This window comes from Melanostigma gelatinosum (assembly GCF_949748355.1).
Source record: "Melanostigma gelatinosum genome assembly, chromosome: 22".
NCBI lineage: Eukaryota > Metazoa > Chordata > Actinopteri > Perciformes > Zoarcidae > Melanostigma > Melanostigma gelatinosum.
Window position 1 is genome coordinate 13,084,621 of NC_136655.1, and position 24,182 is coordinate 13,108,802.

The 24,182-nt window shown below is 41.6% G+C and overlaps 1 protein-coding gene across 1 annotated transcript in view; it reads left to right on the forward strand.

Moving 5' to 3' along the window:
• Positions 1-11,122: 11,122 nt before the first annotated feature.
• Positions 11,123-24,182, forward strand: part of syn3 (synapsin III) — a gene marked incomplete at its 3' end in the record, with an annotated part of 90,921 nt that continues 77,861 nt past the window's right edge. The window contains exons 1-2 of the mRNA XM_079294290.1: positions 11,123-11,218; positions 19,105-19,594. Coding sequence (XP_079150416.1) covers positions 19,167-19,594 — 428 coding nt within the window. The 5' untranslated portion in view covers positions 11,123-11,218; positions 19,105-19,166. The remainder of the gene's footprint in view (positions 11,219-19,104; positions 19,595-24,182) is intronic.

The window sequence follows — 24,182 nt, forward strand, 5'->3', positions numbered from 1 at the left end:
CCAAGGACATGGAGCTGTGTTGAACATAATTGGGTTGGCTGTGATCCATCCAGGAGCAACAATGTTCAACATAATATATTGTACATAAGTATACTTTTGCATCTACTATGAACTTATCATCATAATTCTCCGTAAAGCAATATGACACTATGAAGGAGTTGTAACAGTGCGTTTATAAGTATGCTCATTAGACTAGAGGATGTAGAGGTAAATGCATAATATTATGTTCAGCAAAACATATCCACTTGATGCATCAGGTCAGTGGTTTGAGAAAGGACGCCTGCCTTGTAAACTCCTATGGGCCTGATTTGAATACAAAGGTTTTGCTGAAGCTGAATCTGCAATTGGGCGACTGCTACCATCATAACTCCATCTGATCATCCACAACATGACTCAAATATCAAAACATGATCAATACTAAAGTAACAACCCAGTCATTACTTGAAACTGAAACATGTCCTGTTCATCTTCAAAAGAAGTTGGTTTTCAAAATTGCGAGAATTCAGTCTCGCTCTTCTTGGGTGAAGACTAGTCCTGCGATGCTAAATATCCTTTCACAGGCCGCTGAGGCAGGTAGAGGTGTGTTCAGCGTCACAGACAGCTTGCACACAGCTGCGAAGAATTCCCCGAATGCTGCGCTCTCGCGGCTCCTGTCAATCCGTGTATACAGCTATAGCTAACGTTAGCCAACTAGTGCTGCACAACTGTCAACACTTCCTCAGCTCACTAACTCGCTAGCGAGCCACGGGTGTTGGTCTTCGTCACCACCGTCGTTTGTTGCGGGAGTAGCAGGTGCTTCCATTTCTGCTTCCATCATGAAATCAGTCATCGTAGAGTGGAATGCTACTCATGTAGTCGCCCGCTAGCTTATAGCATGTAGCATCCTGGGCATCACTGGGAATCAACACACCGCGGCTTTGAGAGCACTTGTTTGCAATTGCGCATTAACGTGATTAACCAATGATTTAACTTGCTGCTAGGACCACTGATTCACCAAACCTGCTTGCTTGCAGTCTGTGTTCCACCACAGTCCCCGACGCTGCTCTCATGATTCATTTTGTTTCTGAAGATAGATTTGATTTTGTAGCGAGTAACGAAGGTTTCAGGGGAAATGTATCGGAGTAAAAGTACCGGTTTTCTTTGCAAAATGTAGTGAAGTAAAAGTAAAAAGTAAACAGAAATATAAGTAGTAAAGTAAAGTACAGATACCCAAAAAAACTACTTAAGTACAGTAACGAAGTATTTCTACTTCGTTACTATACACCACTGCATTGTGCTAATACTAATTTATTATGATTTTAGAGGCTTACTAAGAAACCACATCCACATTTATCAGTTGAAAGCCAGTATTGACCAATCAAAAAGTTCTAAAATAAGTTCATGAATAAAACTGGGGTCAAGTGCATCAGGCCTATTTCATCTAGTGACCACAGTACTGACTTGGTCTCTCTCTCTCTCCCCCCTCTCTCACAGACACACACACCTGGTGTGGTAAGTTATTTGTCTTTGATTTTGTTTTATTGTGATTTCGTTATATTCAGTGCTTGAGGTGGAAAAAAGGCGATGCATCTTCTATAGTAGGCCTATAATACTTCAATAATAACTGAAACATTGGTGGGTTCAGGTGGTTTGTAAATGTACCCCATAGTGTTAATACTTAAAGTGCTTTTGTAGCCTGTAGTATTGCTCTTAAATATATTATATGCAGGTTTGCATAAAAAGCTGAGGCGTGTGAAATATACATTCTGGTTTTAGGAGCAGTCTCTCAGTCAGGATGCTCAATCTTATCATGGAGCTCGAAAAAGAGTCCGATTTTCTTTCAGTGACTAAAAGAGACGAGGAGATTTTGGGATTGGGAGTCCTCCCTCAAGAAAATGTAAGAGTTTTGACTTAAAACTATGCAATCTTACATAATTGTGGGCCATTCATATTAGTATAGATAGAATTTCCTACAGTTGAAAATTTGTTTTATTATTTACAAATATCACAGCCTTTGTCTGCACATTTAAATCTTCTGAAAAACTTTTAAATAATGTTTCATTGTTTATATTTGTTCACAAAAACTTTATAACTTTACAACAAAAGAATATTTTTGGAGTATTTCTTGGCCACTAGAGTTGTCTCATAACAGCCATTATATTTTGATTTGATGTGTTTAAATATCTGTTATTGTCACTGTAAAAACACCTGGAAGCCTTGGAAGAAGGTCTCTCTTGTGTTCATCTTCCCAAGAAATACATTCGAACAAAAGTATATTTTTGGAGTATTTCTTGGCCACTAGAGAGTTGTCTCATAACAGCCATTATATTTTAATTTTATGTGTTTAAATATCTGTTCTTGTCACTGTAAAGACACCTGGAAGCCTTGGAAGAAGGTCTCTCTTGTGTTCATCTTCCCAAGAAATACTTTCGAACAAAAGTATATTTTTGGAGTATTTCTTGGCCACTAGAGAGTTGTCTCAAAACAACCATTATATTTTAATTTGATATCTTTAAATATCTGTTATTGTCACTGTAAAGACACATGGAAGCCTTGGAAGAAGGTCTCTCTTGTGTTCATCTTCCCAAGAAATACTTTCGAACAAAAGTATATTTTTGGAGTATTTCTTGGCCACCAGAGAGTTGTCTCGTAACAGCCATTATATTTTAATTTGATATCTTTAAATATCTGTTATTGTCACTGTAAAGACACCTGGAAGCCTTGGAAGAAGGTCTCTCTTGTGTTCATCTTCCCAAGAAATACTTTCGAACAAAAGTATATTTTTGGAGTATTTCTTGGCCACTAGAGAGTTGTCACATAACAGCCATTATATTTTGATTTGATGTGTTTAAATATCTGTTATTGTCACTGTAAAGACACCTGGAAGCCTTGGAAGAAGGTCTCTCTTGTGTTCATCTTCCCAAGAAATACTTTCAAACAAAAGTATATTTTTTGGAGTATTTCTTGGCCACTAGAGAGTTGTCTCACAACAGCCATTATATTGTAATTTTATATCTTTAAATATCTGTTATTGTCACTGTAAAGACGCCTGGAAGCCTTGGAAGAAGGTCTCTTGTGTTCATCTTCCCAAGAAATACTTTCGAACAAAAGTATATTTTTTGGAGTATTTCTTGGCCACTAGAGAGTTGTCTCATAACAGCCATTATATTTTAATTTGATGTGTTTAAATATCTGTTATTGTCACTGTAAAGACGCCTGGAAGCCTTGGAAGAAGGTCTCTCTTGTGTTCATCTTCCCAAGAAATACTTTCGAACAAAAGTATATTTTTGGAGTATTTCTTGGCCACTAGAGAGTTGTCTCGTAACAGCCATCATATTTTAATTTGATATCTTTAACGAGCTGTTCTTGTCACTGTAAAGACACCTGGAAGCCTTGGAAGAAGGTCTCTCTTGTGTTCATCTTCCCAAGAAATACTTTCGAACAAAAGTATATTTTTGGAGTATTTCTTGGCCACTAGAGTTGTCTCATAACAGCCATTATATTTTAATTTGATGTGTTTAAATATCTGTTATTGTTACTGTAAAGACGCCTGGAAGCCTTGGAAGAAGGTCTCTCTTGTGTTCATCTTCCCAAGAAATACTTTCGAACAAAAGTATATTTTTGGAGTATTTCTTGGCCACTAGAGAGTTGTCACATAACAGCCATTATGTTTGATGAAATTGTATAAAATCGTGGTTATATCTGGACCCTGGTCCTGCCTCCTGCTGTGTCCCTGCTGACACCTACTGCTTCTACCATTTTTTATTGCTGACATTATTTCTATTTCTGTAACCATTATGGGCGCATTACTGACTTTGCTTCGTCCCCGGAGTCTCTGTGCTTTCTCTCGTCACAGGTTTCCATGGATTGTGGTTGTATCTGGACCCTTTGCTTCTTCACCGGAGTCTCCCTGGACTGGTATGCTGTTCAGTGGTAGGTACCGATCCCTGGAGTGGTATGCCACTACTTTTCCAACTGTACACCGTTTCCTGAAGGCAGGTGCCACTTGAAAGTTCATATTAGTGGTATATGCCATTGAATCAGAGTGGTATACATATATATATATATATATATATATATATATATATATATATATATGTGTGTATATATATATATATATATATATATATACATACATATATATATATATATATATATATACATATATATATATATATATATATATATATATGTATATATATATATATATATACATATATATATATATATATATATGTGTGTATATATATATATATATATACACACATATATATATATATATATATATATACACACATATATATATATACATATATATATATATACATATATATATATATATATATATATATATATATATATATTTATATCTATATATAGGGCACATCAGTCATACTAAATCAGTTTATTGTCATTTTAAAAGTCTTTCATATGTCCAAACAAGAAAATGGACGAGATAAAACAGCAAAAATGGCATCCCTGCTGCCAGTAAGTTACCGTTATTTACGGTGAAATTGTTCATAGAGTGTGTGCTTTCTCGCCTCGCAGGTTTCCGTGGATGCTGGTCATACCTGGACCCTGGTCTTGCCTCCTGCCGTGATTCTGTCATATGCATTGAATGTGTTTTAACTCTGTTGTTGTTCATTGTGTACACATGACATCTATCGCACTTCTGTCCATCCTGGGAGAGGGATCCCTCCGTTGCTCTCCCTAAGGTTTCTTCCTCTTTTCTCCCTGTTAAAGGGTTTCATGAGGGAGTTTTTCCTGTTCCGATGTGAGGGTCCTGGGACAGAGGATGTCGTATGTGTGTGTTCAGCCCTCTGAGGCAAATTTGTGATTTTGGGCTGTACAAAAATAAATTGTATTGAATTGAATATGTGTGGAAAAAGGCTGTCAATGTCTTTATTCTTCTATATTAGATTAGCTTTGGGATTAGGCTCGCAATCTGTCTCAAGCAAGTTGTTTTTGCAGAAAAAGAAATGCCAACATCTGCACAACAAAATTATTTGATCATGTTGCAGTCCAAGAGTACAAGTTTTAAATTTAAAATCTACATTCTATATTTTGCCGTCATCAAGTACAATTCAACATGACATTACAGGGAAGCACCTCAGGTTCTTCCAAACAAGGTGTTTGGGAACATTTCTATGTTGTGATTTGCTAAATATGCAAAATGTAAGACCAATTAAATTACTATAGTTTTTAAAAAAAAGGAGAAAGAGAAATTATAGGTATGAGATAAGTCCCTGAGAAAGCATTTTAAAGTTCAAATTCTGTATTTAAGACTATAGACAAAATTTATCAAAGATGTTACACTTTAAAAGAAGGCAACTATGAACTTAATCCCCTGGGAAAAACCTTTCCGTGTTAATCCATCCAACATCTTCAAACACCTTGGTACTCATGTTTACTGTCCAACATACAGTGGCTCTGCTCGGATGCCACGCCTCGAGGAGAAAGGGAAGCAGAAACACCAGTAAATAAGTAAACATGTGAAAAAGTGCCCCGTGTCTTGTTGAGGTATGCCAGCCCATAGCTCTTTACACGTCCTGGATAGAAATGGTAAATTACCTCACAAGCTTGCAGCGAAAGTCCTGCAGGTGAGGAAATGCCTTTTCGGTATTTCAAATCATGAATCCACATGCAGTAGGCTAGTTAAGAATGTAGGATAATATAAAATAACCAAGTTATTATCATTAAAATGCTGATCGATTTTCAAATTAGAATGTGCAGAATGATGGTGCACATGAGTCTAGGTGGCTTGTTTGTTCTCATTACTTCATCCGCAAGACTTACTGGAAAGCTCTGGAAAGGTCTGGAAAGGTCTGGAAAGGTCTGGCTCTGGTAAGGGAAGGAGGGGTCATCCACAATGTGCCAATGAAACACATTGAATTTACTGGAGGCCATTGCATCCTAACAAGAAAGATATCTGTTAGCACCACTGAATGAAAACAGAAGGCTGAATTTCAGGTTATGTCATCTGTTTATTACCAGTTTTCAAAATGTCCTTCACTGTCAATCTCAGTCTTGTTCACAAAATACTAAAAGGAGAAACAAACGGTGAGAAAATGCTTTGATTGATCTACTACGAACACGAATCAATCTTTATATCATGGTGACAATGCGTGTTCAATAAGTAATAGCTTCAGAGAACTCATTGTACAATTCAGACTTACTGAGCCAAAATCATCTTGATACACCAGCTGACTGAAGGTTTCCAGACCTGCGCTTAATCAGAGGATATATAACATATAATAAGCAATCAATTAAAGCTGCACAGATAACAGTGGGGGATCAGTTATTACACTTTGGGTGGTATGAGGAATCCAGTACAACTTGCTAACAGGCTTTGATGGAACCGTAGCCTTTCCTTTGTTTTGTAGGTCTGTGCATGAAGTACAGTTTATCTTTTTCATTTGAATTATACTTCATGCACAGATCGTTGTAGAAGTGCATATGTTGCCTTTGCACTCTCATTTTGACAATGTTACAGTAAGACTGCCGTTATTCTATAAATATGGTATTTTTTTAAAACACAAACATTACGCTGTGCTGTACTGGTCCATTGTCATTGAGGGATTTTAGGGTAGGTAGGCCTACACGGGCGGACTGATGAACTGCTGTCTCTACAAAGCCCATTGATCTTCTTTAAAAGCCACCATGACAAACAGAACATTCAAAACCAAACCAGTGAGCACTTTGTTCTACATTTGTGTGCGTCCATTATGCAATCTTACATGTGTGAATCTTCAGATCATCACACTCCTAATGTTAACACTACATTTTAAAAAGACAGGATTTACATGCACAGTTTGAACATTGTTTGTGTTTATCATGACATATTCATGGCACAGCAAATTCCGGTCCTGTGATATGTAACATTTCAGCGTATAGGCGCAACAAAAATGTAAGTGTCTGCTGAGTTGACTTCGGAGATCTGAGTGTCTGCTGACTTGACCGCATAAGAGCGCCATAGCGGCATAAGCCCCGGGGGTGAGAGGAAGTGAGTCAGATCTTTATTTGGCTGATAGCAGGAGGGGGGTTTTGTTGAGTTTGTGAAATGTTTGTGGTGCTTTTCCATAACAGCTGCGGTCAGCAGATCTGCTGAATGGGCAGCCTCAATAGATCAATAACGCACCTGTCGTTCAGCCAATTGTTAAAGGTGAAAGGCATCATCTACATTTGACATTGAGCTAAGGCAGAGAATTGCTTTTTGGCACAAAACTGGAGCCAAATGAAACATTTTCTATTTTCTGAGATGTATGATCCCTTACTATCTAGGGGGTGTGGGGTTTGTAAATGTCTTTTAGAGAGTCTGTGCTTTTTTATTATGTATTTTGGTGTCGGTCCACCACTTTCATCCGGGTTGCAGAATCTCAGATTGGATGGATTGAAATGAGATCTTGCACAGACATTCATGGTTCCCAGAGGATGCATCCTGGTAACTTTTCCTCTTGTGCCACCATGAGGTTGACATTTCTGTTTGTTAGTCAAATGTCTAACAACCATTGGATGAATTATCGTGGAATTTGGTTCAGACATTCATGTCCCCCTCAGGTTGACTTGTAATATAGTCAGTGATCCCTTTCTTTCATTTCGTGACATCAGGTCTAATGTGTCCGATACTTTATATTTAATGTGTAGTTATGACTAGATATCAAAAAAAATGTGTTTAGTGCGAATTAGCAATTGTAGCATGCTAACATGCTAAACTACGGTTGAGATTGAACATGGTAAACGTTAAACCTCCTAAACATCAACATGTTCGCATCGTTAATGCGAGCATGTTAGCATGTAGCTCAAAGCGTCGCTGTGTGTCTGTAGTGTCTTGGGCTGAGTCCGAAATAACTTGGTGGTTATACCGTGTGACGATGCCAAGCCCCCAGGAAGAAACGTAATATTATATGTATAAAGCCTTTTCCCATTGACTTACATTGGGAAAGAGACGTCTGTAACTCAGCGGATCATTTTGTGTTAGGTGATTTTAGGGAGTGATTTGGGGAGCAGATATCTTTTACTTCTTTCTTCTTGTATTTCATTTTTCCTCTAGTTATACTACAACTTCTTCTTTTACTGTTGTATACTTATACTTCCTGTAATAGAATGTGGCATATAATCAAAACTGTCTTTACTTGAGTTTCGGGAAGAAACAGGAAGCAACTGCGATAATGGGAAATGTGGTCTTAATGTAATGTGAAACGGAGACTATCCTCTGAGACTGCACCCTCCGCATAGTTGCTATTTTTGTGCAGATGTGTCCCGCTGTGATTGGATGACATTTGTGCTGCAATTTGGGGACGCAGTCTGTGTCTCTGTTTGTGTCTCAGATGCAACATCTGTTTCGTTGATTCAAGAGGGATCAGGGGCAATAACTGCATTCATGGCAGAGAGTTGGTTATGTCATGAATTCATGCCGACACCATTAAACAACCAATCGAAGCTGAAGCAGAGAAACGGTGATTTGGACTCCTATAATTCCTATAATTTGCCTGTAAATATCCAACTTAATGCTGATGAAAGAATCCAGTGCCGTGTCACAATAAATGTGGAATTAATGAGTTGCTGTCGCAGAATCTGTGAATATGCCAGTTGCCCTCAAAGGGCTGTAAGCTGGACCATAGCTTCTCATTAAAGTGGAATTAGCTCCAACACAATCCCAGGATTTGTACATTCATCCACACAGCCAACCATGAATTAATTAAAAATTGTCTTAATCCTGCTTTGTGTTTATAATCCTGTTGTGTAATGTGTTGACCGCAGACTGCAGTGTCATAATTAGGCTCTGTAAGTTCTCATTATTATTATGAACATCTGAAATAAAACCTATGATCCAATATTTGATCAAATTACCATGAATACATTGACTTTCAACCACACAGAGAATACCTATTCAGGCCGGCCGACTCCACAGCAAACATACTGGAGCTCCTCAGTGGCTTCACGGCTGCAGAGTGTGTGTTCCAAGAGATTAATGATGCTGTTATTACACTCTGTTACGTCAGTGACAGCTGTGGTTCGGCATGTTCTTCTGTGCCTGAGTGCCGTCATGAAATATTTACCTCTGCTGATATCAGCATGAGAGATATCTCCATCATTGAACCTTCCAGTTATGTTTTCTTCATTAACTATCTTGTCGTAATTGAACATGTTAGAGGACGCCTCAACGCACCCTTCAAAGCATTATTAATTGATTTATTGGGAGGGGGCATTGGCGTTCGTTATATAGCTAACAGGTTAGCAAACAGTGACCTATTTACACATCCAGCGGACACGGAGCAGCATTAGCATTTATTTGGAGTCGTGTTTCTGGCCACCAGATGAATGTAAGTCAATGTTCACTCTCCTGTTTTGGTCTCCACCAACTACTGAAGAAGATATCTGGTTCTTTAAGTGACTGGTTAGTTTGTGACTCACCAACTGGCCTTTTTGTGTTGGGCATAAAACCCCGGAAGCCCTAAACGAAAATGATTTAAATTCCACTTTTTTATGCCATTATCTCGAGATCCCAATCGAATTATGTCAAACAAGTTGTTTTATTGAGATAACAACACAAAGCAAAAGTTCGTTTTGTCTTATTAGTTAAAATGTTTGGTTAAAATCAGCCGAGGGTGAATGCATTCAAACGGCCCGGATCGTGCTGACAGTGAAGGACTTGGTGAACGTGAGCACAAGGGTGCATGTTTGACTGAGTCAGGTTTTCAAAATATGGTGTTAATGAGGGCACACGCAAAATACATTTCTGAAAATATGATACACAAGAAATATAAAACATGTTAACAAGAGTATATACAAAATACATATTTGGTAAATAAATGACATGAATTATATTCACTAGAAATATAAAACGTGTTACAGGGCTTTCGTACAAAACAGCTGCATGAGATTTGAGCTAATTATGAATAACGGAAAGCAGAATATAATGTTGTTTTACAATTTCCACCTGCACCAAATTTGATATTTTGCCAATCTACTTAAGAAATTGTCTGAAAGCTCCAATTAAACAGTATTTTGTGAGTGTTTTTGTCCACTTTGACATTGACATATAATTGCCCTATGACGTCAATATGGCTAACGCATTAGCAAACAGCGGTTATTTACATATTTAGCAAAGAAAGAGCAACATCGTCATCAATCTGGAGTTGTTTTTAGTCAGTTTACTTTTCTAAGTCCTGCAAAAATAACTCTCTCTTTAGCTGCCAAATGCTCCACTATGTTGGCTCAGCAGAGGATGTACTTCCTGAGGCAGCTGAAGAAATTCAACCTGCCAAAGACAATGATGGTGCATTTCTACAGAGCCACCATTGAGTCCATCCTCTGCTCCTCCATCACGGTCTGGTACGCTGCAGCCAATGCAAAGGACAAGGGCGGACTGCTGCGCATCATTCGCTCTGCCCATATTTTATATGTCCCTTTATTTTATATTTTACTGTCAATTTGAATATGTTTTTACTCTGTTGATTGTTGTTGATTGTTTAATGTTATGCAACACCCGCCATGACAACTTCCTTATGTGCAACATACTGTGGCAATAAACGGTTCTGATTCTGATTCTGATGTTCATTAGCAAGTTGCTAACTTTATCCATTAGCTGTTTATTGGGAGGAGAGAGTAAATTGGGTTTATCAGCTCTTTCGCTGACCTCAGCTTTACTTCCATTATGGAAAAAACTACATTCTTTATATAATTGTTTGTACAAATTATTAGAAAAAAAAGAAAATCAGAAATGTATGATACATTTCAGTGAGATTTGGAAAATAAAACAACAAAACAGGTATATTTAAAATATATGAAACACTATTTTATTATCGTAATTTTTTATGCTATCTTTGTCGTGCTTCACATTTGTATTCCTTTACTGACGGATGCTGAGTTTCATGCACCGACTGCGGTAATGAAAGCACTACAGACTACACCCCTTACGTTCCCAGCATGCATTGTGGAGAGAGAGAGAGAGAGAGAGAGAGAGAGAGAGAGAGAGAGAGAGAGAGAGAGAGAGAGAGAGAGAGAGAGAGAGAGAGAGAGAGAGAGAGAGAGAGAGAGAAAAAGCGCGAGCGCGCGAGAGAGAGAGAGAGAGTGAGAGAGAGAGAGAGAGAGAAAGGGGGAATTTGCTGGGAGGCTGAGGAGGACCGTGGACCTGAGCGTAGAAGAAGAAGGAGCATCATTAAAAGAAGAAGAAGAAGAAGAAGAAGAAGAGGAAGGGTAATTATCCGATACTTGCTCGTCACTGACAACCGCTCAGGTAAATCATTTATATTATACATATTCCTACCATCCTTCCTACGTTTGTTATTTCCAACATTTGTCTGCCGGTGTGTGTGTTTCGTGCTGCGGGCTGTGCTCTGAGGAGAAATCAGCTGCTTCCCACAGTGAAGCTCGTCTTTTATCATGAGCCTATTATTCCTCGGATGAAATGGACCTGTGAGCGCAGCGTTCTGCCGAGTCAGACCGGTGAGAGCGGTTTGACAGTTGGTGATGTACTATAGAGTAGGTTTGTGCAGGGATTCCCTCAGCCGTGTCTCCGCAGCCTGCAGTCGCTCCTCCGATGAGCGGTTCATTAAAGGGGGGGGGGGGGGGGGGGGGTATCCATTTCATGATTGTGACCGTGGAATACAAAGGAGAGACGGCGGGTTATAAAGTCACAGTAATAGACACTGACCTTCCTGCCTAGAGATGAGAAACGGATGCAGTAAAGCCAATTTCTGGCGCTAATTAGGCGGATATTTATCTCTGAACTTGCAATAATGGCCAGTTTTTCACCCATATTTTACGAGTTTGGCCATTAAGTGACCGACCCATGTTGAATATCCTGTCGATATAAAAGAAATGCTTTGCCCACTTAGGTCACAATATGAACACTGTGACATATTGTTGCCCTTTTGTTTGATGTGTTGAACGTTAGCAAGCAGTTGCTTATTTAACACATTGGTGGATATGGAGCCACGTGTTTCTGGCCACCTGCCGAATATAAGTCCAACATTCACTCTCTTTTCAGCTCTCGCTTGGTCTTCACCAACTCTTGGGGGGAAAAGTCTGCCTTTTTAGTGGTGTTATGGTGTTAACTGCTCCACAATGTTCATTATTAGTTCCTAACTAGCAGGTGTGCTGTGGTTTTATTAGCTTTTTTTAGGACAAAACCACGAACGTTACCTGAGCTCTTGCTAACGCTAAGCTTTTTATTATTTACCGACACCTGAGAGAAATAGCTATCATTGTATTTACTAAATGCTCTACTGTGTCTACAAGCGAATTGCTAAGTGGTATGCAGATAACGTTAGCATACGTGGAGTTTTTAGAGTTTTTTTGTTGTTGCCAAAAACAGACGCCTGCTGCATCTGCAAGCTATGCTAACGTTAGCGGTGAGGGGGAAACACAACCTTTAAATTGAGCGCGGGAAAAGCACAACAATGATTTTAAAGACACTTACTACTACGAGTGACTTCTTTCATATACAAGTGGTCGTTAACATTGATTACAAAAATACAAATTTGAACCACCATATATTTACAAGAAGTGGATACAATTGCCACTCAAAGACCCTTAAAACCTAAACAACTGTCTGTGGGTGATGTGGACGCTACCTCCATATACAAAAGATGCTGCGTTACAGCGCAGCTCAGCCTTTAACATCGATGACAATGACGCCATAGTGAAAAATAAACACAATTAAATATTAATCAGGCATTCAGGAGATGGGCACAAGTCTTTCCTCTATAACGAGTTATCTATTTTGTCTCCAGACGCATGCCCTCAGGATGAAAGGCAGGTTACAGCCACTAATGATCCCTTTTATTCTGGTGACCTTTTTGTCCTTATCAGCTGGTTTGGTGCTTCTCTGTGCACCAGACCTCATTGAGAAAAAGTGCCCAGTTTGTGATGGGAGGAGACTTAGAGGTAGAAACAAGTTGTAGTGATGTGGGAGCTGGTTTGTTGTGAATGGAGCTTTGAATCAATATGCTGCTGATGCTGTTTATATGGAAATGATTCATCAGCAGCCTGTTAGTGAGGCGATATGAATGGAATGGATGGTGCGTTGTATTAAGTAGGGCTGAAGCTTTGTTTTTGAAGTGCTGAAAGGCAATATTTTGTGGTTCAGTATCTTGAAGAATTCTTGCATTTTTGCATGAAAATGACCAAATATATATCGTCCCACTGATGCCTGGCTCAACTGCTCAATAACGCGCGGGTCTTCACCTAGCCGAGGTAAGTTGTCTCTTTTAACCTGAAGGTTTCTTGAGATTGTGTTGAGTGAACCTGTCTAATCACTGGATTAGTCCAGCATGCATCGGGAGAAAGAAAGGCCTGTTGGCGCTGCCTCTGTCTTTGTGTGGATGTGGCGTCTGCAGTGAGGTCACTGCGCGGTGACTCGGCTGTGACTCCTCGCCTCACCCAGCTCGTCGCCGCTGCTTCCGCAGACACTCTCGCATCGAGCCGAGACCGGTTGTGTCGCCGAGCACACTCTGTCACTGCAGTCGCCGAGGTTCACAGGAGGACTTTCTCATTCCTGCTGGGCAGTTCTGCAAGTGCAGAAAGCGGCACGATTCTCAGATAAAGGTGTCAAGCGCCATATTTTTTAATTAAGAGTGGATCTGTGTGTGGTTAAGTGTTCTTGTCAAAACTCATGTCCCTGTTTTCTTATTACGTCTTGTCTGGTTACACTTGAAAATGTAACGTCTCTACAAAATAGAGGCAGTGTACTGAAAGCGTTTCACGGCACTGCAATCAACAGCCGAAGCCTTAACAGTGTCTTCACAAGCTGCCATCTGACAAGTTTTGCATTGGCTGATTAAAATAAGCAGCAGGCGCCCCACACAACCTCCCACACCAACTTAACACCGTCCTCTCTGTAGACGTCTTGCTACATCAGAGTCGGCAGCATTAAGTATCGTGGCTTTAAATTCATGCCATTAGTGGCGTTTAAGATATGCCTTCTATGGATGTTTCTCTCTCAGGTCATATTTGTGGAAAAGATGCAGCGACTGTTTCTTTGCGTTCTTGCTTTCCTGACCATTGAGCAGTTGCGGTGAGTTAATGGGCCTCAGATAGCTGCCCACCCTTAAATAATTTAATCAGCCTGTGATTAGTTTTAGAGCATCATGATACTCACAACATTGTGAGGACTGACTGAAAGGATTAGTTTTGGAGGAAACTGAATATTACTATTTTCCTTGAAATGTAAAAGATAGAATGATGTTTGTTTTTCATGTTGGTGGTCTAGAATTGAAGTTTATTCCAATACTGCATACATATATTAAGTTAATTAACCTCATGTAATGGCGTACATTAGATATAATTGAGTCAAAATGTGTAAATAATGCTTATATTACAGGTTTGATATGGATTCATAAAGTGGCAATAGACAACTTGTCACTGTTCACCATCTTAGTTTAGCGTGTTAGTTTGCGAACATTTGCTAATTAAGTGATGCTGATGGGGGTCTAGTTATTTTTAGCCAGTGTGCAGTAATAAACCAAAGCATTGGATAGAGATTTTAATTTGATTAAGGCGCTATATAAAAAGTCTGTCAGTCACCAAAGTTATAATAATTTATCCTGAGGGGGACATGAATGTCTGTGCCAAATTTCAGATCACCAAAGTCAGGAGGATTCATCCCTCTGGGGACCATGAATGTACATGGTAATCGATTTGAAGAGTGTAAAGTAGTTACTAGTTGAGATATTTAGGTCTGGACCAAAGTGGTGGACTAACTGACCGACAGACTGACCTCTCCGTCCCTAGAGTGTGGACAAAGTACAAGAAAAGTATCTGAAAAATGTCTACCATTTGGCTCATTGTCATATTTAGAGAAATACGCTTACCGTCAGTCAATAATAAAGTCAAAATAACAAACTGTAAATCTGAAATGCTGTAAATAAGAGTCGTACTGAAGAAGAAGAAAGCCTCGCAGTCTCCTTTTTAACTGAAACATAACTAATAAGCCCAACAAAGGCAGAAGCATCGGACGGAAACAAAAACATGATTCCATTATTCTCAGAGCCTGGAGCCAGGATGGACTTACACAATGGGTCAAGGAAATAAATTCAAAAGACTCTAAAGAGAATACCATTGGATTTCATGTGTGCTTATCAAATTTAGATATTTTTTTAGATGTAGTTTTCTGTGGAGATGTTGGGCTAGTTGGGATGTATATCAATGTGCATAATAGCAGACCTGTGCATTGGTCAAGGGGACATTTTGACCTGCTGATGGCGCTAGAGGAAAGTACAGGAAATCACTGAAATCTATAGCTATCATCCTGTGAGGACCATGAATATATTTATGTCAAAAGGCATCAAGATATCTTGCTCTGGACCTGTAAGTGTTGGACATACGGACAGACATGTGGATGGACTGACCAACATTGATGAATAAATCAAAAATACTAGCTACAGTACCCATGGCAACAGCTCTGACTCCAAGGAATGTTCACCAAAAAACTCCAGGTGGTAACTGTCATTACCATCCTCCTGGCAGCGAGTCCCAGCCGGTTATTTATATTTCCACCCCAGAATGCCTTGGGGCAGATACCTCCCGTCCCAGCGTTTGGTCTCTCTGCTCTCCCCAATCTATTTAATTTCCTCCTCCTCACTTTGAGTGGAGCCTCTGCGCTAACTAACTGGTTACCCCCCCCCCCCCCAGCTCAGAGTGTCATGAGTAATAAAGCCACTGCTGGACATCATGAAATGATAAACACATCAAAGTTAATGGTATTAAACTGTATAACCACAATGTGAGATGAGGGAATTGGTGAGTAGAATTTCTTTACAGATTCATTTCCAGTATTTTCTTGATTTAACATTTAATGATTTTATCTATAGAATATTAAAAAATCGCGATATCCCAGACCCTAATTTGAATTGATTGTTTTTATGCGTCCAACGATCCAATACCCCGAAGATTTTCCGTTCACTATCGAAGAAGACTCAGAAATATTCATGTTTTAGATGCTGGAATTGATCAATTTGTGATGTTTGAACATAAATAATGACTTCCGAATGGTTGTCCATTCATTCTTGATAAATTGTCTGATCGTCTCGGCTCTAACATCAGCATATAAAGTCATGCTTTTGTTTTTAGGAGACAGCAGGTAACTCAAGAGAGAGAAAAGTGTATTAATGCAACTTAAAGACGACAGAATGTAAGTGTTGGTTGTTAAATGGTATGAAAGTTGCCTGCAACGCAACATAAACCTAGAATACAACAAGCAGTGGCAACCACGGGGCATTTCTGCCCCTCACCGCCAATTAACCACACTTCCAAAAATAGATGCGCGAAGTCTGCATTGTTATTCAAACTGTACAATTATCGAGGAGCACATCGTTCATTCAGAAGCCACCCTCGAGTACGCCTCGTACTGCTTGTCCCTAACACATTTGTCAACAACTCTAACAGGCTTTGGCGTGTAACTTCACAGGACAGCCATCAGAATATGTGATAGATTCAGCAGATGATCAGGATGCAAAAAAAACTGAGACCAGCAGGAAGGAACTGCCATTTCCGTTTAAGCTGTGTCTTCATCAATTACAAGATTTGTAAATGTAGAGTAAATACCACACACTTTACTCCAGCGGGGCTCTCAGGGTCTGCTGTGGTATCCTCCTGCTGATGGTTTCCTCCCAGTGTGGACACTCTGCAGAGAGCACTGAGATGCAGAGAGCGTCACTCGTCGGGGGGAATGTGCCAGCGGTGTAAAGATAGTGGTTTTCAGCAGACGGCTCCTTTTCTTTCCGACGAGATCAAGTCGCTACAAAGAGGCGCGAGCTGGCAACCAGACTGTAATTGCCACCGCTTGGTTGTTCGTCTTCATTCTGTCTGTTTTCCCAGCAATTTCCTATAATTTGGCTGGAGCCCTGCTGGTTTGCGTGGTGGTTGACACACACGTGCATGATCCCCAGAGGGGAAGCCCCTCCACTCCGTGGTGGGACAGGCTGTTCAGCCCGGCTGCTGGAGGGCGGTTTACATCTTCACAGTTTTGGTGTTATTCCTCGTGACAACAAGCATCTTCTCCGCTGAAACTCCATGAGGAAAAAACACTGAATCCCAAAACTCAAGTATGAAAGGATTAGTCTAATTTTATACTATTTTTTTACTGTCAACAAATGCCTTGTGGATTCCAAACCAGCAATGAATTTACATTGAATAACTCATCAATGAGCCTCATCATTGCACTGGGGCACGTATTGGGTTATTGCCATTAACGTGCTCGGTCAATGTTAATGTAATCATAGAGCCCCAAATGTGTATTAATCTAGGGTGGATAATATATTGATCATTTATTGTTTTTCAATGGAATAGTATCGTGATGAAATAATATATTTTAATACATACAAAAAATTTATATATCGAGATTGTGATATACAATTAATAACAAGCACAAAATAACTGTATTTGTCAAGTATTTAATTCAAAACGTAGTATTTTCACAAGGACTATTTATTGAAATACCAGAAAACATATATATTTATTGAGATATGAAATTACCTATATCGTCTTTATTAATCTACAGCTGAAAATAGTTCCCAAAAAATGCAATGTTTGATGCTGTTTGAGTGGCGTTTGTTGAAAACTACAGTGTCCAGTTTCTTGAGGAAAATGACTGAGAACGGTCAGTCGGTCACTATACATCTGTTTGAAAGTTGCACTCATCAATATCTATGTATTAGCAATTTAAAGTTAAAAGAGTTGTGTAACTTTATGTGATGTTTAAAGGCTCCATCGTAGTGACGACACCTCCGATTTACTTCCTTTAGCGCTATGGAGCGTTTTAGAGTTGGTTTCATGCTCCGCAACTTTAATGTATCCAGTTAATGTTGCCGGTTAATGGGGAACACATTGCTGCAACTAATTCAGTCTGAGAGAAAACAGACTTTCCCCCCCTTTGGGAATCGGTGCAGTACTGGAAACATTATTCCACTGCTGGCTACAACAGCAATGATCAGGAGATAGTCCTGCCCACAGATGCTCCGGCAGAAGCTACAACTTTCAAGACTTCCTGATGGCGATCATCAGACTCCATTAACTTGTCAAGACGAAACATTTGCCCCGCTTCCTGTTCCTCCTGCTGGGAGCTTGTTGGACCCTCCTCTCCCCCCTTTTAACTAGGAAGAACGCCGCCGCACACACCGCCAGAGACGTGACTCCTCAATAAGAAATGCACTTTCATCCCAGCCGAGCTCCCTTTACTATGAGAGCGCCCTAGTTTAAATCAGGTTTCAGGGTTTCTCTTCCCCTCTGCTGGCTCGCTTGCTTCGTTGCAGTTTGATAGCTAATCTGTTCGAATGTGTCTTCTCCTCCACGCTGCGTTACATAACTGTTTCCTCTCTCCCATAAGGGCTCTCGCTGCTTCACAAAGACGTGAGCTGTGAAATCACTGCTTCCAACTTTGCACCATCGCCGCCGCGTCACTGAATTATTTGCCCGCGGTTTGTGATAATAGTCTGATCAGCTTCTGTTTTTGCACCTTCCTGAGCTTGACATTTATCTTGCAGACTCTTCACCTCAGATCTGACATCCGCTAATTAGTGTGAACTTCAGAAAGCAGAGAAGCAACACGTGTTTAACAAGTTCCATCTGAACCGTGTGCGTGTGTGTGTGTGTGTGTGTGTGTGTGTGTGTGTGTGTGACACACACTCTAATCCTGAGGGACGCCCACGCATACTGTAGCTTGTCAAACCGGGGAGGTGCAAAAAGTGTGTGTATGACGCTGTACTTTTAATAACACGGGACAACTTCACCGCTAACTTCTTCTCACCAGCAGCTACTCTGCCCTGAGCATCGCCACTCACTACGTCCACTTAACATTGCGTAATGTGTAAATATGTGGATTTAACTTAAACCTCACTGTGGCCATTTTCATACGGTAGCTTTGGGTGGCGTTTCATATTACACGTTCTTCATCTACTCTCTTTCAGACCAGGGGCATAAAGTGTGTGTGTGGGGGTGGGGGTGGGGGGGTGGTATGGCCCCTTGGACCTCGCACTTGCCATCTTCAGTGGCGATGGCCTCAATGGATTCAAACAACATTTATCTGCACCTTTGTTCCTGTTTACACTCAGTTACATAATGTGTTAGAAACACTGATTGTGAACAGGTCCTTTGCCCCCCCCCCCCCCCCCCCCCTTTCTGCAGGATTTCCGGCATTCTTCCCCCTAACTTCTCCTCTGGCCTGACGGACCCACCAGGCCACCACCATGAACTACCTCCGCCGGCGCCTGTCAGACAGCAGCTTCGTGGCCAACCTGCCCAACGGCTACATGATGGACCTGCAGAGGCCGACCCCTCCGGACTCGTCCACCTCCTCCACCTCCTCCCCCGCCTCCCCGGCCACAGAGAGGCGGCAGCCCCCAAGCATCCCGCCCCCGGCCCCAGCCCCAGCCCCAGCCCCAGCCCCCGGCTCCGGCTCCGTCTCCGGCTCGGCTCCGAGCGCGGGGGGCTTCCTCAGCTCCTTCTCCAGCGTGGTGAAGAGCGCTCAGATGGCCCAGAACGTCGCTGCCGCTGCACACGCCAAGTCAGCGGTGACGGCGGGGGAAGGAGCCTCGACTGGAAGCAGTCAGCCGCCTAAACCTGTCGTACGCAAGCCCAAGATCCTGCTGGTCATCGACGATCAGCACACAGACTGGTGAGTGCACGTCTCCATCGCCTGTGTGTGTGTGTGTGTGTGTGCTTGGGTTGTTTAACAAAAAAATATATTTTTTCACATTTTTCCTGCATGTTTTTTGGAGTTCCGTTTATGTCTAGAAGAGAAATAATTACATTTTCGTGATGAATTTATCTCAAACTAGTTCCTAGTTAACGATAACGAGCTGAACCGTGACTTATTTTATTTTTTTTGCGTGTCCTCGTTTTGACTCGATTTCAAAGACCAATGAGAATCTTAGCTCACTCGCTATCTTTACTGAATTGGAAGTAGCATCACTACGACTGAAGCAGAGCAGTATCTGAAGAATAGAAGATGGCAGCTCGACCTTTTGTTTTCAAAAGGTTCGTATGTTTAAACCGATCAACTGGCATCCTGTGCCCCGAGGCTGTTCTTTAGCTCGACCTGCGTGGAATCTCAACATGTTGATTTTCACAAGTAACTCAAAGAAAGCACGTGAGGTAACTTATCGGTGTCGGTAGGCTTGTTGCCCATCATCATCTGTTGGTATATGAGGACCTATTGTGGCTGAGCGCTGACATGTTTAATTGTCACACTATGTACTTCACATACCTTTCGGTTTTGTAGCTCCCGCTGAATCAAAAGCATTTCTTGTGGTTTTGAAAGAAGTGCGACATCTTATTGTGCCTGACGGACCCGTACGTCCTTTGCTTCTATACGCTTACACCATGGCTGTCATGGTAACGAGAGAGAGGTGCTTTTCCTCTGAAGATCATTTAAATGAACTTTAATGGGAAGAAATAAGTTTATCTTTCAGCAGCAACACATACGTGCACAGGAATTGATTTCCAGAGCTGCAGTGAAGACGTGCAGCAGTATATCATGTTTGTCCCACCCGATCGACAAACCGCTCTTCCCCTTCATGAATTGTTCTTCTGTCGGCTGACGTTTGATGGTAAATAAACCCCCAGTCAAGCCGTTATTAGTCATTTCCAGCCCCTGTTTGAATTTATCTGCACAATTAGCCATCACTATTGTGTACCGAAGCATCTGAGGCTCTGCTGGGAAATGGCGCCGGGGTCTTAAAAAAGATGATTTCAAAGCGCCCCGCTGACAGCCGTGTCAAAAGCACCGGGATGGCTCTCGGTATTCTGCACACGGCCTCTTCTCTGTAATCCCGCTGTCTGAAATCCCCAAAAGGGCCCGATCGTCCTCACATCCCCGTGTTTGTGAAAGGAGTCCACAGATGATCGTCCGGGCTCATTCTGACTCTCCGAGGGAACCTTCCTCACTCCAGAGAGAACAGCAGCGGGTTCTATCCACCGAAACAGCTCCTTGTATAGAGAGGGAATAGCGGAGGCTTTGATAAGTGGTTTGCTGCTTTTTCATCACCAAAAAGAAAGTCAAAGGAGTACGGGGTTGGTTGACATAGCGACACCTGTTTGATTTCATGCAATCCACTGCAGCAGCCCTGCTGGTCATTTGTAAGGCCACAGCTTGTGGTAATGTATTGGCAGAGACTCTGCCTTCTGCACAATATGCTGTGTGAGTTGGTGTTTCTTTATTTTATGTTCATGCATTTTCTTATTGCTTTTTGGTTGATTTGGGAGACTTCAGTTTGCCAGAGACAGTCAGCTTCTATGGCTCAAGCTCCAAAAAAATGCTAGATCCTACATTTCCCAAAATGCGACTGCACTCTCCAGAGGCACAGAACGATGAACAGTACGCTTCATGACAAGTAAGCTGAGCTTTATCTGTAAAATGGTTGAAGTGCCCCTTTAAACCCAGAAGCAGTTCAAGTTGTTGCGCAGTGTTTGTGTTCTTGTTGTTCCTCTAAAGAACACTACTGTGGCTGGATTAACCCCCCACATCTCTCTCAAGATGTTTAACATCAGTATTTAATGTTAATCATTAAACAGTACTTTTCAAGAAAAAAAACCATCTTTGATTTATTTTGATTTGGAACTCCGTTCCTTTTCTGGCCACCGAGCGGCACTGTAGCTCAATCCTCAGCTTGAGAGAAACGCTCGTGGGTTGTTTTGATATTTCGTGTAGAAGTGAAGGCCTTTGGCCAGCAGATGGCGACGCGTGACAGCCTCTGAGGTGAACGTGACACACGCTTCCTCTGCTGTTGAAATGATCAGTGCCAGCAGATGTGATCAACAGCAGCTCTCCTCAGTCAAAGCAGCGTTCCTGCTACAAACACAGACTCAAATGATCCTTGAGAGTCGACACCAGGATCCAATTCTAGGGCTCGCATTGCGATGCTAAACCTTAGACCGGAGGTTTTTAAACTGAGGACCTCCGAGGGGGAGATGTGGGGGAGGCAGGTAGAGAGGTGAGGCAACAATACCGCATGAGGTGAAAGAGACGAGTGCGTGCCACATTTCTAAAGACAATGGGCAGTTAGCTGTTGTGGTTTTGTTCGCTCACCAACACAATTAACAGAGGCAGTGATGGCACTCGCACCCAATCACAGTGGTTTGCGTCAAAAAGTGCGCTTCCGCTCATGAGTTATTACTCTGAACATGAAGCCATGACACACATCTTTCTAGATTTAATGTCACTTACACTGGCTGTTGTGGAATCTTTTTTTTTAATAACATCAAACCTTTCTGACATTTCACTGGGGTAAACAGTAAGTGACTGTATTTGTGTAAAAAAAAAAAGAGAGTAGCTGGTCCACCTTAATGGTCAGTCCACCTTAAGTGAGCCTGGGATGAAGTTGCCGCTAACCCCCACCGCTTAAATCAGCAGGTGGAAAGCACAGAAAACAGACCATCGAGTATTGGGAACGTTTCAATTCAGGATTGCAGCGGCAACTGATCGTTAAGAGGGCTTGCTGATAACTAATTTGGCATAAATACAACTGTAGTGGCACAGTCTTGTCAATTTGCTGTATGTAGAGCATGAAGCAGCAGCTGAACAGTTTAAATCCTAACTCCTGATAACAGTGCAACCCGTAAAAAAAAGATAAAAATATTTGGCTGCTTTTTCTGTCCCAGCGTTTGCTTTTGGAGACAAAGTATAACCTGCGTTCAGACAGCAGAGTCCTGTGGTTGATCTGTGATGAAACGGTTCTACTGTGCGCTGCTTTGCTGTTGAAACCTCTGCGCTAGGTGATGAAAGTTTCAACCACACTGGCTAAACTTCTAAATTTACTTGACGGCCATGTAGGGATTGTTTTCCTGGAGTCTTCTTCTCCTCGAAGTTTTTGTCCTCGTAAAGAATTGAGAGTAGCGATCACTGAGCAGAACCAAAGAGAGATGCAAATGGATTTCCAAGGACGTTGAACCTGCAATGAATTTCTATCTACGTTCACTAGAGGAGCAAGTGAGATGTCGACTGTTGGGACAGCGAGGCGAAGGAAGCTCTGAGAAATCAGGAGCACAAAGCAAAGGAGACTCTGAAGAGAGCCAAGGCTTTCCATCAAGCCCAGATGACCAAGCAGAGAGCAGAGATGAAGGCTAGAATGTATGATCTATCAGATGTCAACAGTAAGCTGAAGGCTGCTCTTGCTAAGGCTGAGCTGCAGCTGAAGACTGGCCAGATACAAGTCTTCCCTCACAGACCAGATGGAAAAAGCCCGGGACCTCATCTCGTCCCTCTGAGGATCGTACCTTCTCTTCAAACGCATGATAAGGAAGCTGAGCAGGCGCTGGAGAGAATCCGGGCGAGATTCGAGGGTAACGGGATCAACAACAGCCCTGAAAAAGGCAGAGGATCCGTTCAAAACCAGCGGTCCCAAGCCCAGCTGGAGGAGCAGAGAGCGGAGACTAACTGAATCAAAGCAGCTCTGAAAATGACAGATCTGTTTAAAACCGAGCGTCTCCTTTGGCAGCAGGAGAAGTCTTCCCTCCATCAGGCTGATACAGAAATCCAGCAGACTCTGCAGGAAAAGGAAGAGGAGCTGCAGACGACCGAGTCCTCCTTGAAGTCCCAGCTCAAAGATGTTGAGAGACAGATCACCAAAAAGCAGAAGAAGAAGAAGAAGAAGAAGAAATGGTACAAATTCTTCTGATACCCGGCTCCCTATTTCAATGTTTGTTAAGACTTGATTCTACACTTGTGAAATCACTTGACACGTGTAGAATCAAGTGGTTCTGTCATATGCATTGAATGTGTTGTAACTCTGTTATGATGTTCATTATGGACACATGCCATCTATTGCACTTCTGTCCATCCTGGGAGAGGGATCCTCCTCTGTTGCTCTCGCTAAGGTCTCTCGCTCTTTTCTCCCTGTTAAAGGTTTTTTTAGGGGAGTTTTTCCTGTTCCGATGTGAGGGTCCCGGGACAGGAGGATGTCGCATGTGTACAGATTGTAAAGAGAGATGGAAAGAGTAGAAAGAACACAAAAGTCAGTTTTAGAGTTGAAGGAGAGAGAAACAAAGTCCAGCTGGAGAATGAGAAAGAGGTGGAGGCCGAGAAAAGAGCGAAACAAACGACAGAAAAGTGAGATTGTGGAGTGATTCTGCTTCCGTTACACACTGTGGCCATTTCTATCAACGAGGCTGAGCGCCATTAACGGACACCTGTCATGCTCATTTCCTGGTTCATGCTTGTCCTTTGGGTTTCTACCAGAGCACGGTTACACTCTTAAATGTTAAAA